Source organism: Vanessa tameamea, chromosome 28 (genome assembly GCF_037043105.1).
Source record: "Vanessa tameamea isolate UH-Manoa-2023 chromosome 28, ilVanTame1 primary haplotype, whole genome shotgun sequence".
NCBI lineage: Eukaryota > Metazoa > Arthropoda > Insecta > Lepidoptera > Nymphalidae > Vanessa > Vanessa tameamea.
In genome coordinates this window covers 1,290,169-1,308,940 of record NC_087336.1, presented here as the reverse complement: position 1 = coordinate 1,308,940, position 18,772 = coordinate 1,290,169, and the positions used below count along the sequence as shown (strand labels likewise).

Here is an 18,772-nt window from a genome sequence, read left to right as displayed (position 1 = left end):
ATTAAGACGTTATTGCTAACGCCTGTGGTCCCGTTTTTGATTGACAAATTTAAAGAGCGAGCAGGATAGCTATATATTTCCAATTCCCCGTGTAATTCTCTCTCGACTGAACTCGTTTATTATCTTTAATAAGTTTAGGAAGTTGATCTAAAATGTATCTTTATGTTTAACAGTGATAAAGCTTGTCTAGCTTTCAATTGATACAATCTACATATTGTCTAACATATAACCTTTGTCATAATAACATATGGGCGTGTTTTTTTATTTAATATTCACATATAAGGCTAATATGGTATCTTAGCCTAATATTGGAATATTAAGATTTATAAATGATAACTCATTTGATTAAAATACTTTATATATATGTTTATGTCAATTAAATACAATTGATTTTATATAAAGCTTAAAAATATATGACGTTTAGTTATAATTTCATCTAAATCGGCGTTACCTATAAAATTGTTTGGGGGGGGGGGGTGATTTAACAATCCTGTCTTCTTCCTTTGTATGATGATAGAAAGGGACAACTAATTAAACAAAATGTTCATAAGTCGCATATTATTATTTAGTTATTTGAATTAGTAGTTTGATATTAAATTTAAAATACACTCGTCACAATAAATTGTTTTTTTTTTTTCATCTTGTATAAGTTTTGATACGTTCGATGTATAGAATTTATTTTATTGTAGGATTTACGTGACCTTATTACGAATACGTACACTCTATTTTTACACAGTTTTATTGTATATCATGTGATATTAAGAAATTAAATGTATTTTTTCAATTATTTCGTTGTTTTATTGCTATTTAAGTTTTTTTATAAGAACGTTCTATCCAAGACATTTCATTTTATTTAACTAGCTATCCGTCCCGGCTTCGGTATAATAAGTACGTAGGTTTATATTTATGGATATACATCGAAAAGTCTAAGTTACAGCAAACTCTTCAGGCGTACGCAGAACAAAACAAAATGTTCGTCAAGTGTTACGAATAAAAAAGTATAGTATGTCCGTCCTTGAGCTTCAAGTTGCCTGCCTAACCATCAAATTTGATTCAGTGGTTTGGCTGTGAAAGAGTAACAGACACAGTTAAGATTACTAATATACATATAACAGTCTATTGTACATATGCAGGGTTATATACAACATATATACACATATAAAATGTACAATAGCAAAACTGCTTGATTCATATGTATCTGTACTGGAAGAACTTTAAGTTGTGTATTGATTTTAACATTATTTTTATCTCGGGTTCAATAATCTCCAAGGTATTCCCATCTTTATAACAATCTAATTCGACATTGTGTATTGATTCGAGGCACTTAAAACGTTACCCGTAACGGATTTCATAACGATATAATAACGTTATAATGGTATCGTTACCTCAACCCATGTGGGTTAAACGTTAACGTAAATAATAACGTTATTACTAACAGTATCTAAAACGGGATATACCATGTTTTTTATTTTTATTTGGTGGAGCTCGATATTTCGACATTATCTACGAATGTCTTGTTCACAAGACTGTCTCGTGAACAAGACATTCGTAGATAATGTCGAAATATCGAGCTCCACCAAATAAAAATAAAAAACATGGTAAATATCCCGTTTTAGATACTGTTAGTAATAAAAATAACCATGTTAATTTAAAATAACGTTATTATTAACATTAACAATATTTTTAAAATGTCTATACCCTGTACAAGTTAGCTTGATCTTTTTGACAGACGGGTTAGTGATGGAAAAAGAAAATATCTAGTAGTCCAAAAAGTTAACGTTTTAAAATACTTGTAACTGTGGCGAGATGGTTTGAGTGTATTATGTGTGAAATTCTTCATTGCACTAGTCATAAATTATTGCGTAATTCAAATTAGAATTCAATTATATTTTTACCTTATTTTTCTAAAAAGAGTTATACCTGCTAAAGAGACCCCAACCACCGACCTCCGTTCGTAACAATAACTTAACAATGATCTTTAATAAGGATTTTTGTAATCGACATTTGTAGTAGTTACCTACTGCCTGTTATTTGCGTCCCTACCGTCCGACCGATGTATAAGCGTCTATTATTTTCAGTGTATCTATTTAAATTTTACTTTGAAGCAATATATTATAGAAAAAGTCTTAACATTTTCGGATAACGCTTGATTCTTTAGGAACTTTTGTATTTTATGTATTTTTTTAAATATTTTTATAATTTTTAAAATCATTAAATTAAGAAAATAATATTTTCGTCATTGCAAAGTTATATCGATCAGAAAAATTTACATCTGTCAAAAAGATCAAGCTATCTTGTACAGGATATAATTTATAAATGTACAAACACGTAATTATAACATTATACACACGCTAAGCTTTGCATAATATAGTTTTTATAAAATAACGTTATTGCACAATTGCAAAGATAACGTTACTTTACGTTACGGGTATTTAAGTGCCTGATAGTTCGAATTAAAGAACATGCAAATATTCGCATACAATTAAACATTCTTTTATTCGTATAGTTAATATTACAAACAAAATATATTTTCTCAGAATATATTTCTAATCAAATAATTGACATCTATCAACTAAAATAAAAACTGAAAATATATTTAAAAACGTTTAATAAAATAACATCACATTTTCACAACGCACCTGCTTAAAAACTTTTAAGCATACACTTCGAACAGTACCAATGGCTTATCAATACGAAATATTGCGCGCGATCCGGCTGGACGACAAACTTGGCAATTAGGACTTAATAAAAAAAGTACCCTCACTTAAAATTCATACGTTAATGGCAGCTGTAGACAGATAAACAATATTGACCTTGAATTTTCACGATATAATTATATCAATTATTGTATCGTTGTAATCATTGATGTCGACTGAAGTTTTATTTTATAATTGAATTTATTTTAAATATACATAGGAATTATCTCTCAAAAAAAAAATAGTGATTTTTAAAAGATATTCACTGTTTGAAGTACATGATAGAGTTGTTGGCAAATTGCATGGAATGTCTAAGGTTAGTTTATGTCTACTGTATCAGCCATTGGAATAATATTCTATATTAACAATCCAGTCTAAGATTTACATTTTATTGTCATAATCTCACCGTGAAAAGTACCCTATCCATACATAAAATAACACAATATTGTGTGTGTGTGTGCAATACAAACGCAGTGGAAGTGAAACTTAATAATTGAATTATTTTTTGTTTCACCCGAGTTTAAAATCACAACGATTCTAAAGAAATTACATTTCAACAATCAATGATTTTAAGAAAGTGTGAAACTGTTAAGCCTTTGTAACTAAAACTTAAGAAAAAAAACACAATACTTCCAATTGACATAATCAGAACATAACATCAAGCGAATAATCTCAATATAAAAACTGACCAAAGAAAAATCTTCCAACAAATTAATCTGCACAAATTTTACAATAATATACATATATATAAGTAAAAAAAAAAAGTCATACATGAATCATTTCATTCAAATAACAAAAAATTGAGATATATAAACACCTCATACAATCCTCAACCTTTATGAAAAACTGTAATATATATCACAACAATAGTTTAATCATATTTGAATCATATTTATGGCAATACGATGCTATATATATCAAAACTCGGATATGACTCTGGGAAAATAACTCAAAGTTCCATAAATAAGGCACATTTTCTTATAGAATACAAATTAAATCAAGTTACGAGTTCTCGAGCTTGACATAATATAACATAAATCATAATAACACACAATCAAAAGTTTTAAATCAATAATAACAATATTTAGGAAGACGCTGACAAATAGAAACATGAAAAAAAAAAACAATAATTTACATATTAACACTCGTGGACCACACACCTACAGACGTCTGAAAGTGTTACTATTAGTTATTTCAAAATATTCCGCGTCTATATAATATATATATATCTCAAAACATTTCATATAAGTTATCTCCATTTAAACTTTATATTCATTTATTAATTACCTTTACAAAATAAATATATAAATAATACTTCATTCTGTATACATATTATAATATACTAAAAAAAAATCAGCTCAAACATTTAATTCTCGAGTCTAAAATAGAAAAAAAAAACTTTCATAAATAAAAATTATCTGTGGTATCACCCAATTATTAAATATAATAAATAATACATTTAATACATTCATTGCCATATTTAAAAATGTGACTACATTACATTTAAATTCATTGCAACAAAAATATATATATAAAAACAAATAGAAAAGTATTTGGACTATTATTATTAATAAAACCATGACATAATATTAAACCTAAATATACACATACTCCAAGCACACATGGTTTAAAACATATTAACTCTACAATTCAACCTTGGCCGGAGACGGTTCCTGGGTGTCCTCCTCAGCGGGAACATCTTCAACATCGTCTGCGTCGTCGTAGTCTTCATCGTCTGGTTCCTGTTGTATCTGCTGTTGGGGCATACCACCAAAACCATATGGATCTGGTCCGTGTACCTGATAAAAATTATGCATTCAGTATTAAGTTCTATTTTTATATTAAAATATTATGTTCTATTTTTAGGATTTGGTTGTCAGATATGAGGCATAAATAGTAGCTAATGTTATTCTTAGAGTTCAAGCTTAATCTAAACCAAATTTCATCAAGTTCGGTTCAGTCGTTTGACCGTTAGAGCGACAGTCAGAGTTACTTTCGCATTTACAACATTAGTATCTAGATAAGCTTTACTCTAACCTAATCGAAATATCATATACTATCGAAATTTTTGACGTTTCGCGAGATAGATTACAATCAAACGGTATTTACAATTCTACGGTGATATATATATATGTATATAGGTGTGTAAACGTGTATATTCATTCATTCATTCATTCATTCAAATACTCATTCGACACTTTTCCCTTCACCAGTTAAACACTAATGTCATGTAAATTCAAGGCCAAATCTGTTTATTTACTTATTCGAACGGAATAAATTATACGCTTCAAACTCTTTCGAATTTTTCACATATTTCAAATATTGGTATTACAGATAAAAAGTTATAATTAATAAATTATGTTATAGTAGAACACCTGCCACCACACTGGCCACCTGACGGTAAGTCGTTCGATTTAGGAGGAGGGGAGGGGGGCAACTGGGGCAATAGCTTTCTGTCGTATTTTTGTTTGTGTAATTGCCTTCCTTAATTTATTGTTGACACACAATTCCTGTATAGGTATGATCTCTTCTTAAGATTCTAGTAATATATTCAATTAATTATGAATATTTTATCTCTTTAGTTTTTGTATTATATATTTGTACTAATTTTCTATTTGTATTATTACGTAACATTACTTTCTTAGTTTAGATATAGTTAACAGCAATTCTTGTATACACATGATGTGTTTCGGAATCAATTTAGTTAATGTTATAGTTTGTATTACTCATCCTTTAGTAACACTCAATTTCATACATAATTAATTTACAATTTATCTATAATACGAGTGATCTGTTTAATATCATCCTTACAGCTTTTGTATTAGAACTTATCTAAAAGTCACTTTAGTTGCACAATAAAACTAATCTTATTTTGACGCACTGACAGTGACATATTCTGTCAGTGTATCTACATCAAACGTCACAGATAGTGTTAAGTTAGGTTTTGTAGTATTATTTCACTTAGGATTCATTGCGTATCAATTTTTCTACAAATATTATATATATACTAGCCAATTACTTTTACACTAGTGAGAATTATAATGCATACCTTATATTTTTATTGTATGGCATGCGTCCTTTGTTTTTCTTATTTAATTCAATATTTCGTTATGCCTAAATTAAGATTTTTTTTTTTTCTTTTTCTATGTTTTATATTTCGATTTGTCTTCGTAATCCAAACGATTTTGTCTATATTGTTTTAATTGGTTTTAGCACAAATTATTAAACAACAATAACATTGAATTAAATTAAATGTACAGTATATTCAACTTTTGACAGCAAATAGACGCGATATCATTGGTCGAGAGCTTCATTAGTCTATGAAATTCACTTTGGATTTGCGAAAAAATTACGTTTTTAATGATGACGAATCAGATATCGGCACTTTAAGGGTATAATTGAAGTGGATATAATATGTGGATATGGAGGAATAGTTCAGTGAAAAAATGTTACATTATAAATAAAGATATATATTAATCAAGAACTGTCTGCAGTGTAATATAGCAGAGTTATTAGCAAATCACTTGAAATATATAAATCTAAGGTTTGTTTATCTTTTGTCCTTTTTTCATTGGAATTGACTTTGATTAGAAGAACAGCAAGAATAGCAATGTAAAACTTGTTTATTGGTCTTTATTTCTAGTGGTTGGTTACAGTATATATATATATATGCATTTCTTCTATACATAGTCTAAATAAATATTTCCAATGAAAGAACAAAACATAAACAAACCTTATATTAAAATAATCCATGTAATTGGCACATTTCTCTACTATATTACATACTGCAGACAGTTTTATATCCATAAAACTTTCCTTATAGCATAAAACCGTAAACCCCCATTTTACCCCCTCGAGGAGAGAAGGTAGAATTTAAATAAAAACCGATAATTTCACCTAAATCTATTCAGCGGTTTTAGCGTGATACGTAACAAACAGAGTTACGTTCGCAATTATAACATTAGTATATACACTGTTTTTAATGTTTAAATATTCGTATCCTAAAAAAAAATGTTTCATTTTCATTTATATTTTTTAAATGTTATTATCAGTAATATTAATGGACGTTTTAAACAATATATATATATATATATATATATATATTTAATTCTCATTGTAATCCTGTGTAGCTTAATCAAGCATCACGTATAAACGACGTGTGACGTTAACCGACGTCTATCAACGTTGACCGAACGTCAGTACCGTTAGCAACGAACACGTGATTATACTTTTAATATATTTCGTTCAAACGGAGTGATATTAGCAATGAGCAGTCAGCAGCAAAAATAAGTATTTTTTTTTTTTTTATGGTAGAGGTGACAAACGAGCAGGAGGCTCACCTGATGGAAAGTGACTACCACCGCCCATGGACATCTGCGACACCGGGGGGCTTGCAGGTGCGTTGCCGGCCTTTCAGGAAAGATTACGCTCTTTTCTTGAAGGTTCCTAAGTCGTATCGGTTCGGAAAAACCGCCGGCGAAAGCTGGTTCCACAGAGTGGTCGTGCGAGGTGGAGGTGAGGAGGAGTGGTTGTGATTTATACTGACTATTGGTGTAACTTAGTGTACCGTTTGAAGAATAATGAGACGTGTAATGTGAATGGAATAGATTAAATAATATAATTTATTTTTATTGCGCATACACAGACACACTCACACACACATGCATTCATTATATTACAGTACATATAATAAAGAAAATTTCTTTACCAAATTTATTTGACATATTTTTGTATTGTAATCTTTTTTCTCTATTTCTCTGTACTCTCTTAATACATTTAAACATAAATTTAAACTTAATAATAATTCTAATAAATGTAAACACTGATTGGGAAGTCACTGGCCCCTAAGATACGGGTTCTCCTAGTTTAGGGGTACAGGGCCTCTTTGATGTATTAACAATAAATATATTTGATTTGATATTGCGTTTACGTTCGAAATAAGTATAATTTTTTTTCCCTGATCTTTTATATATAATATCCAAAACCAACCTTTGTTAAGAGACCACTTGGAGAAGTTAGATTTATCTATACTTTAAGGATACCTGTCTCAAATTCCTCTACGCTAAAGGTAAATCTATGTGTCTGAGTATAACTCGAGGAGTAGGTCTTACCTTAACATACTCCGCTTCCATCTCCGGTGTCCAGGTGGTGTCCTCCTCATTCGGCAACATCCATTCCTCGCAGTACTTGGCGTGATTGAAGCAGATCTGGAATTTGAAACATTTTCTAAAATTTGGGCACTTATCAACACACACACACACATCAGCCCGCATTCGTCCACTGCTGGACATAGGCCTCTCCAAATGCACGCCACTGTGGTCTTTCTTCGGCAACTCGCATCCAGCTCCTGCCAGCCGTCTTGCGCAAATCGTCACTCCACCGTGCCTGAGGACGTCCTACACTACGTTTGCCGAGACGCGGTCTCCACTCTAGAACACGTTTTCCCCAACGGTTATCGGTTCTACGACAAATATGGCCAGCCCACTGCCACTTCAGCTTACTAATCCGGTGGGCTATGTCGATGACCTTGGTTCTCTGACGGATCACCTCATTTCTGATGCGATCCCTCAGAGATACTCCGAGCATAGCCCTTTCCATAGCACGCTGAGCGACTTTAACCCGGTGGACCAGCTTTGTCGTGAGTGTCCACGTTTCGGCTCCGTATGTCATGACGGGTAGGACGCACTGGTTGAAGACTTTCGTCTTAAGGCACTGTGGGATCGACGATGTGAAGATTCGTCGTAGCTTCCCAAATGCTGCCCAACCTAGCTGAATTCTTCTATTCAACTCATCCTCAAAGTTGTTTCTACCTAATCGCAATGTCTGCCCGAGGTAGACATATTTTTGAACAACTTCGAGGACGGTACCGTGTATCGCAATCGGTTCCGGTAGAACATGTTCATTGAACATGACCTTGGTTTTATCCAAGTTCATCCGTAGGCCGATGCGTATAGAAGAATCAGCCAGCTCATTCAGCATCTGTTGCAGGTCCTGCAGCGTTTCTGCCATGATGACGATGTCGTCTGCGAATCTCAAGTGAGAGATGTACTCGCCATTGATGTTGATGCCACGCCCTTTCCAGTTCAGCGTCTTGAACATGTCCTCCATTGCATTAGTGAACAATTTGGGGGAAATAACGTCCCCTTGTCTCACTCCTCGATGCAATGGTATGGGATTCGTTTGCCGACTCTGTACTTGGACGGACATGGTGGCGGCCTTGTAGAGACATCTCATCACTTGGATGTATCGCCAACCAACTTGGCAACGCTGCAGGGACTCCAGAACAGCCCAGATTTCAACCGAATCAAACGCCTTCTCATAGTCCACGAATGCAAGACACAGGGGCCGATTATACTCATGGGACTTCTGTATAATCTGCCGCACTGTGTGGATGTGGTCTATGGTGCCGTATCCGCTCCGAAATCCGGCCTGTTCCGGGGGTTGGAATTCGTCGAATCTTCGCGCAAGACGGTTCGTGATCACTCTTGAAAACAGCTTATAGATGTGGCTCATTAGGGATATGGGTCGATAGTTCTTCAGCAGGGTCTTGTCTCCCTTTTTGAAGAACAGGATGACCACACTCCTACTCCACGCCTCCGGAGTTCTCCCTTCGAAGAGGACAGAGTTATAAAGCTTCTGGAGCTCCCTCAGTACGGGTTTACCTCCTGCTTTCAATAGCTCTGTTGTAACGCCGTCCTCTCCAGGGGCTTTTCCATTTTTAAGCTGTTTAAGAGCAATCTCAATTTCGCCAATACTGACTTCTGGCAGGTCTTCGGTGAAATGGCGTGTTAATGTAGCTCTAGGATCCTCATTTTCGGGATCAGGTCGAGATGCATGCGATGCGTATAACCGGCCGTAGAAGTCCTCTACTTCCGAAAGAACTGCCGGCTTGGAAGAAACGACTTCTCCACTTGCTGTGGTCAACTTCGTCAGGTGGCTTCTTCCAAGAGATTGTACGAACACCTTAGACCCCCGATTCTGCTCGATGGCTCTTTCAATCGTAAGAGTATTGGAGCACCGGAGGTCGTGTCGTACGCGCTTGCTGATCTCTTGGTTTAGTTGCCGTTTCTCGGACGAAGTGACAGGTGGGTTTTCACGTCGTTTCTTCATTAGCCCTAAAGTCTCTTCCGAAAGTTTGGACTTTCTGCCCTTACGCTGCATGCTACAAAATCTCGTGGCTTCTTCCCTGAGAATTCTCACTACATTTTTGAGGTTCTGGTTTACGTCTGTTGTGGTTTTCATGGCAGCGAATCGGTTCTCCAGGTTTGACTGGAACGTTTCAGATCCCGCAGTGGTTTGGAGCAGGGATGGTCGGAGTGTAGACTTCATCAGACGGACGCGCTCGGCCTTAAAATTGATATTCAGAGAGCCTCGGACAAGTCGGTGATCACTACCGGTATTGAACCTGTTGATCACTGAGACGTCTCTGAATGACATGTCACTTATCAACATGGACATAAAAATAATGACAAGAGTGTTGAAAGCCCTTATAGTTTAGCCGTTTTCACGTCACTTTTGAAAGGGAATCTGAGCCAAATATTTATCAGTTACTCGAAAAAAAAATACTGTACAAAAGTTTGGTCTCTATCTAATTCAATCTGTAGAAAAAATCCTATTTAAACATTACTCATATTTGACAGATTACTTGTCAAAAATGCAAGTTTTCAAAAATGTCTACGTATCGGTATAAATTGAACGCCGTATCACTTATAAAAATCACCAATCACAACTCTTATTAAGAATGTAACTGCTTAAACATGTCTCAAAGTAATATTTATCGTTTTGGGGGAAAGACGTCGAATTTAGCACCAAAATTATATTTCTTTTGTGCTCGTTTGGCATTCTTAAAGGTGGTTGAATATAGGTCCGACGCGTTTTTTTGCCCAACAGTGAGCTAAGTGACATTAAGTTTTCATATTTTAGTTATTATAATTTGTGTCGTTACTTGATTCAGGTTTTTCATTGTTATTTATTATTTAAAACCAGTAGCTAGAGTGACTAATGGGCCACCAATATAAACGACTACATCGCAGATCCCGAGATTCCACAATCAAACATTGTTTCAGACCAGTACTATTTGTCGAAAAAATCACAATAGGAGCCTGGAGTTTGAACAATCATCGCACAAACTCTTTAAGGTCGTGTAGGACTGCATCCCACTGGATGTGAGTTAATACGTTCATATATATTTTTGATTATACGGACAAACCAATGGACCTGATGGTAAGTAGTACTATCGCCCATAGACATAGGTGCTGTAAGAAACATTAACCATTCCTTACAAGCGCCACCAACCTTCAGAACTGAGATGTTATGTCCCTTGTGCCTGTAGATACATCTAACTTTCACCAATAACAAAGTGCTTTTGCTGAAATAAACCTTGCAAAAGTCTCCGAATACAAGTCCCTTACTTAAAACGTCAATGCACCACCAAACTTGGGAGCTAAGACCTTTAAAACCCGGAACACAACAGTACTAGGCATGGGCGATATCCGAATTTTGAGAATTGTGTAACGGATATTTGGATTAAATATCGGTGTTTACATCCGATTTGAGATGTCGTCCTGTCTTTGTTTAACTTAACACCGTACGATATGTGAGAAAGGCATATGATATCGAAATCGATTTAACATTCGTTTCATCCCTTTCTCACAGATGGGTTACTGTAAAGTTAGAGAGAGATAGGGCGAATATTTCATGTGTTTAATCATTAATGTTAGCGTACTTTGAACGCTATGACGTATCAAAACGATATTCATAGTTTTTTAGATGCGGTGAAAACGTTTACTCGTCATAAAATCGGTGACATCTGATGTTCGGACACATCACACACACACACATATCGGACACATGCCTAAACAGTACTAACAAACACGTCTACACAATTACATTTCCTGCGCAGTCAGGCAGACATCACAAGAGAGGGACAGCGTATACACACCTCTCGTTCGGCGTCCGGCATGACGTCATCCTCGGGCCTGTTCTTGTACAGATCGGTAATTTCATCTTCGTTATCTTCAAACATTCTCTCACACTGGAAACATAGAATTACAATCATATAAAAAAATATATATATACTGATTAATATTAGCAATACGTCATAGTCGAATATTTAGTTATTCCTCTGTTTAGTTTTCTAGTATAAGTTATTATGAAATTCTTTTTTTATCTGTGCGACAATGACGTAAGACTACTGAACGTGTGTATGAGACTGCGACCAATCAACGCGGAACAGTGCTTATAGTCTATACCAATGACTACAGGATAAAAGTACCAGTCACCAAATAAACAACATTTGACATCGAATCGACGCGATATCATTGGTCGAGAGCTTGAATAATCTATGATGTTCACTATGCCGTTTTGAATTTCGACGAAGCTGCTATCGGAACTTTGGGAGTTAAATTAAAATATATCTATATGTAGTTCAGTGGAATATTGCTATTGTACAAATAAAGATATACATTAGTCAACAACTCTTAGAAGTTCACAATTTAGATGGACTATTAAAAAATCGCTTGGATTACGTAAATCTAAGATTTGTTTATCTTTTGAAATAGACTATAGATTATTATAAGCTTTAAAATTTTTAATTCCATTGTTCCTCCTCCTTTTATTCCCCTCTTTTTTTTTGCCTAAACAGAGAGGGTAACATATTTAATTTAACTACTATTATTATAAATACGTCAATAAATTTGTTCTGTTTTTGTTTGACACGTCTTAACCGTTCGTCATATTTGTCCTCCCTCGCACTGGGGCGAATATTAGAGAACAATATCATTTTGATATGAATCTTAAAATCTTTATTATACTCACGTAGTACTCAAGACTCTTGTTCAGGTCATCGTCCGTCACGAACTTGGTCTTCGAGAACTCAGGGTTCATGCCACCGCTCGGCATGAGGAGCTGCATAATCGCAAGCTTCCCGGTCGACTTGTAGTACACACGTACGTAATCATCCATTTTCTTGCCTAGAAAATTCAAACTTCACTATCGGTAACGTAGATTTATTAAAACGTTTAATGAGGAAGTTTCATGATGTTGTTAATATTATATTCAACGTAATGGTATTAAAATATAGACCAAAACTAATCCATCACTGAAAGAATTTTTGAAATCCATCAATAAATGACTTAGAAATAGATTATTAAAGTTTACGTATTTTAGTACGGAACGTCTATAGTTTACGATTCGCCTGTGACGTCATTTGACCTGTTCGGTATCACCGCACCACGAAACGAATCATTCAAGTATTTTTCGTGTTTTTTAACGTAAAGTCGTTTTATTATTTTTTATTTATTAGTGTTTAGTTTTTATTTTACTATAATGGAAGAAGGTTTTGTCAAAGGACAAAGTGATAATTTGCCTAATATTGATATATACACAGTGATGGACTTTTTTTCTTCAAATCCGTTTTATGTTAGTGCTGAAATAAAAGGAGTTAAACTTTTTAAGTAAGTACATCCTTTTAAGTTTATTTAACCAACCACATGGTCTAACTTACAAATATGATTTATAAATAAAAAACCTAATTATAAGTAAAAAACAGATTCTAGTTTAGTACTGGTTGTTGGTTGTTTACTTGAACTCTTTTGTTTCTCTTTTTATTTGGATGATTCGAATCGATTGATTCTGGAAATGTAATGTTCTCTGGTAGCGGATCCTCTGTTTCATCTGACTCCATGGCATCACACTCAATAATTTCGAAACATTGAATAGAAGACGATTGACTTGAAGTCGACGGAGCTTCTTTTGTTAAGACTTTCATAAAATTCAATCCGACATCTTTTTTCATATGCTCCTCGTTCTTTTTGAGGTTTCACTGCCTTTTGACAGTCAAATTTATGAGAATATATTTCGGGTTTTAACTTTAATGTTCCCCCAACCAGTCGATGTTTTACTAAATTTTCTGTGTCATTTTCAACCTGTAAATAAATTATATTTTCACAGCACTTAAATAAATTTACATAAAATATATAGTTATTTTTACTGAATCAGTTATTCCAAACTTACTCACGACTCAAAAGATATATTAATAGTTACTTACATCAAAATGATCTTCACACACATATTTGGTGCTTTTAGGGCCAATTAAATCACGCTTCATTACTTTGCACCATTTTTTCCTTATTGTTATATTATTTGGTACACGAAAAAAAATTTTATTGGGATTTTTAAATGTTGTGCTTTGACACATAGGAACAATATAATATTTGTAAGCATTTTTTTTAACTTCTGCCATCGGGTAATAAACAAAATACGAATCGAATGGCGTGAGCAACTACACAACAATACATTCGTATTTCGTACGTACTCGGCGAACACCCGATGTGTCGTCTAGGTCAAATGACGTCACACGACCGAACGCCACGTATAACAAAATTATTCTTAAAACCCCAACTTAGAAGTCCCATAACTTTCTTATTTCTTAAGATATTTTATCGATTCTTTCACGTGTTTGTTTTATTTTATCTAAATTTTTATAATGTATCAAAAAAAAAATAATGTAAACTTCTTCATTTTCCATCGGAGCGAGACGCCTACCTAATTATAATTATAAAACAAAATGTTTTTATTTACATGTACTAATATGTTATTAATAATTATATTATTAAAACTTAAATTTGTTTAAAACATATGTACTTTCTCTATAAAGATTTATTATTCGAAACAAGAAAATTCTTAATTGATTTAAGGACTTGTCCGACAGAAAACGAGACTGTATGGTCAATTATTATATACTATTAAAATAGTATTTAAATTGTATTTAAAATTGATTAGTTTGTTTATATTCATATAAGAACTATTTAAATTCTGAATTTATATAAGTTACTAACTGAAACTGAAATTAATCATTAATTACCTCGGTTCAATCGAAAAAAAAAAAGAATTTATTTGTGCTTATTTCTAATTTTTTGGAATATTTTTTTGATTTTATTAATTATATAATAGATAAAAAATGTATTATAACTTCTTATCTCTAATTAGTGCTTATATTTATTTTATATTTTCAATACATATCGTGCTATACGATAGTGCACGGTGAGACTACCTGTCAGTAGCAGAACTTTTGCCTAGATAACTTTGAAATGTATTTTTTTTTATTTTGATGCAATATTATATCTATTGTTGGTTGTCCTAAAATAAATAAATAATTAATAATACTTTGCCTATAGCACAAACCGTCACCTTACATTTTTCCAGGGATGAATTTAAAAAAATCAGCCTGTCTTTTCCCAAAACTTTCGCGCGCCTTTAAATTTAACAAAAAGTTATTGATCAGTTCGCAATTTTTACCATTGCTTATTATTTTTTTATTGGGCATTTTTTGTGATATTAAGTTGTTGGTGGGAGGCACGCGACGTGACGGCGGAGTGGTGTCATACGCGAGGGCTGCGCGCGGTACTGGACAGTATTCGGACATTGCAGCGTGACTATTATAATTTTATATATAATTCTAAAACAAAAGTAGCCTAATTTACTCCTTATTACATCAGTTATCTGCCAGTGAAAGTCCCATCAAAATCGGTCCAGTCATTCCATAGATTAGCCTGAACAAACACAGACGAAAATTGTAAAAAATGTATTTTTTTGGTATATGTACCGTATGCATTTAATAAAAAACTGTTAATTTACTATTACAAACAGACTCTCCAATTTTATTAAATGTATAGAAGATTTAAAATCGGCTTTAAAATCCAAAGTTAAATACTAGAAACTAACATCCGAATATGATATTGTTATCACTGGATTAACAAGTATAATATATCTTATCATGTTATCATTAGTAATCCATTGAAACCTAACAATATTTATATAATTGACTTGGAAAATTTGGTTCCATAAATAGAGGTTCCCGGGTAGAGGCCTGGGATATCTTCCTGTTAAGTTTAAAAGTTCAACACACACCTTTAGGGAGGGGGGGGATTGAATATTAATGTCCCTCCACATCATCTTCCATACTCATGAACATTTAAATCCATCATAAAGTCTACATCCGTCCTAATAAAATTCTGATTTTATACTGTTTTAAATGAAAATGCAGTAATTTCTATAGTGACAATAGAAACCAGTATGTATAAGAAACGTGGCAATAAAACGTTAAGTTATAAACGCTTCGATCAAAATTCACATCTTGCCTAATACTTGAAAAAAATAGAACTAAAACAAATCGTGAAGACTTCACTTGTTAAATACATCGAAAGTTTCCAAGATAAAAAACATTAGATTTTATTTGAATATTTAGACAGTGTCGCACTACGAAAGAACTAAGACAGACGAGTCAACTTTATTATCTTGGTGTGCGAAAGCTGCGCTTGACATTCCAAACATCATACTAGTGTGCGTACTTAGAGGCCAACAGTTGGCCGCAATTTTTTTCGACGCGTTCTCAGCTTAGACAATCTATCTAGCCACATAAAGATACAAACATAAATTTACATACTCGTTGATAATGTTACGAATTGTAGATAAATTCGAGGCTTTTTCGTCAGAACATAATGTCTACTGCAAATGAAACAACACCGATACAAAATATTTATCCGATGTCGTCTTATTTTGTAAACAAACTATGTAACACTGATCATACAATTGCGGAGCTCGAGGTTTTATAATCATGCATTATAAGCTTCCCGTCCTGACTTCAAATAAGTAAAATACATGCAGTGTCACCGGAGCGGCGTATAAGCTTAAGTTGAAAATTCTCAAATTCTTTTCTTAGTAGATACGTATCTAATAAAATAAATCAATGTTCCAAATTTCAGCTTTCCGAGTTAATATATCTGACTATCCTGACTTATAGTCAGTCAGGACAAACAATTTATTTATTTATTATTATAACAATCATCCAAACATCTATCTAATATTATAAATACGAAAGAAACTGTGTCAGTCTGTCCGTTGCTCTTTTACGATCAAACCATTGATCAAATTTTTTGAAATTTGTTAGCTAGCTAGCTTGAAAAGGGAAAGATATACTTTTATACCTGACGACCAACCCCTACAACGAGAGCGAAGCTGCAGGCTTACCAATGGCTTTAAATATAAATATTGTTTAAGAAACAATTAATTTTAAGATATCTATGATGTTAGAATGAGAGAAATAAATATTTAACCTGTTTAAATAACCTTGACATACCCTCCCCCCCCTTCCACAGACATCTGTTACACATAGCTTGAAAATGGGATTATCCCACTCATATTGGAACACATGGTCACATTATTCACGACCTATTGTCATAAACTTTACTGTCTAATTTTTATCTCAGCTTTGATTAGATTTAGAAAATAAGTATATTTTTATCGTTACCCAATAATCACTTTTACAGAGAATGCTTTAACATTAAGCCATTTGTAAAAACAATTCATTTTTATTGCGCTATAAATCAAATATATAAAAGTTTTCAATGATATAAATATTTAACAACTTACAAATTTCATCGATCACTTCAGATATGTAAACAGCCGAACGATGAGCCGGCACCTTCTGTTGCATTGTGTTACCTTCTGCGTCCATTCTGAAGTTACCGACCTGTAAAAAAAAACAACACAATTAAACTATACATTAAAACCGAAACAAAACTAACCTAATTACTTATATTTAATGGTAAAATTAATGATTAATGTCTGCTAACTTTGTTTATTATTAAATTGAAATATTCTCTACATAGTATAAAACAAAGTCACTTCCAGCCATCTGTACGTTTAGATCTTTTAAACTATACAATGGATTTCTTTGTAGTTCAATAATAGAGTGATCCAATACTTTAAATGTATAATACTTATATATAATATATAATAGAGGAAAGCCGAGAAGTTCCTACTGGCTATTTTTTTTTTTTTTTGACTTTACAGCCAGAAAGAAACATAATTTTTTTGTTTGATGTTTGTTTTTCAATCTAGAAAATTATATACAGACTTATTACATGCATAATTGTGTGAAGCAAGATGGTTTTGTGTCTAGATATATAGAATATCATAAATAGAATTTTGTTATTTAGTTTAGCTGAAAAAGGTGTCATATTCTAGAATTATTTGAATGTTAACCAGTAACAAAAGTTTAAATCAGAGATGCTACTATAACAGAGATTTCTTAAAGTACTGAGAGTTTTGTAATGTGGCCGTTGAACTCTACAGACATGACAATCAATGTCCTTTAACTATAATAACATTGTTTTTGTGTTAAAATCCCTTGAAATTAATACACAACACTTATGATTGAATGGCAGCATAAAAATAACAGCTAAATAGTAGATTCATAGTCAAAATTAAATTGATCTTCACCTGATTAGGCTTTTATAAAACCAAGTGCAGGTACAAAAATTCAGTAGTTACTCTTATTAAAAAAAAAAATTTAAATATTTATTCAAGTTGTATAATCTTCGAAGTTACTGCTGCTTTTTTCTGACTTAATTTTAAATAAACTAACAAAGAGCTCAACTAAAGTGAACTTAAACTTTATAAAAAATTAAATAAAAAAAGCAGTCCCGCAAACACGTGAAGGGAAGTAAGTTAAGGTTAATTATAAAAATACTAAAACTTTATATTTTAAATTCAATGTATTAGCTGCTGTTAAATAAATAGTATTCGGAAACAAGGAAATATTTAATTAAATACTTACTTCAACCTTTTTCCATTTATCTACGCCCTTAATGACCACATTAAGCTCTTCGAAGGTCTTCTGACACACTGTAATTAAATATATCACTTATAAAATTAGTTTTAAATAAGGAAAATAAATGTAAACACGAGGTAAACAAACCTAAACATCTTAAATTTTGTGGATCTATTCTCGCAGACACCACAACGAATAAAACAGCAAAACTGAAAATAGCAGCGTTTAACCGCATTTTAAAAAGTTTTTACTAAAGCGATGTGCAATTTCAATGAAAATCTCGGAAAAATGACTTTAAAATTCGTAGGACGTGTTACATAGTTTATCAATTTCCTTCAAATACACGAACTCAACGCTGATTGGTATATTGGTAATTACAAATAAGATGGATGACAGATGACAAATCAATTATTAAAAATTGGTTTTGTTAAAAATTAGATAGGTAATGTTGTAAATTAAGTAC

At 32.8% G+C, this 18,772-nt stretch overlaps 1 protein-coding gene across 1 annotated transcript; it reads right to left on the bottom strand.

Annotated features, from left to right (window-relative positions):
• Nucleotides 1-4,220: 4,220 nt before the first annotated feature.
• On the bottom strand, nucleotides 4,221-18,667 carry Sel (seele). The gene is made up of 7 exons (XM_026634872.2): nucleotides 18,457-18,667; nucleotides 18,316-18,383; nucleotides 17,127-17,226; nucleotides 12,513-12,667; nucleotides 11,638-11,730; nucleotides 7,808-7,903; nucleotides 4,221-4,495 (listed from the first exon to the last, which is right to left on the bottom strand). Exons 1-7 carry the CDS (start codon nucleotides 18,542-18,544, stop codon nucleotides 4,340-4,342), a joined length of 756 nt encoding a protein of 251 aa, XP_026490657.1. The 5' UTR covers nucleotides 18,545-18,667; the 3' UTR covers nucleotides 4,221-4,339.
• Between the last annotated feature and the right edge of the window lie 105 nt (nucleotides 18,668-18,772).

Excerpts from the sequence above, each read along its gene's own strand:
- Sel (XM_026634872.2), bottom strand. The coding sequence starts at position 18,544 with ATGCGGTTAAACGCTGCTATTTTCAGTTTTGCTGTTTTATTCGTTGTG. Across the intron at positions 11,731-12,512 it reads ACAAGAGTCTTGAGTACTAC|TGTGAGAGAATGTTTGAAGA; the intron begins GTGAGTATAATA and ends CTATGTTTCCAG. Across the intron at positions 4,496-7,807 it reads TGGAAGCGGAGTATGTTAAG|GTACACGGACCAGATCCATA; the intron begins GTAAGACCTACT and ends AATTTTTATCAG.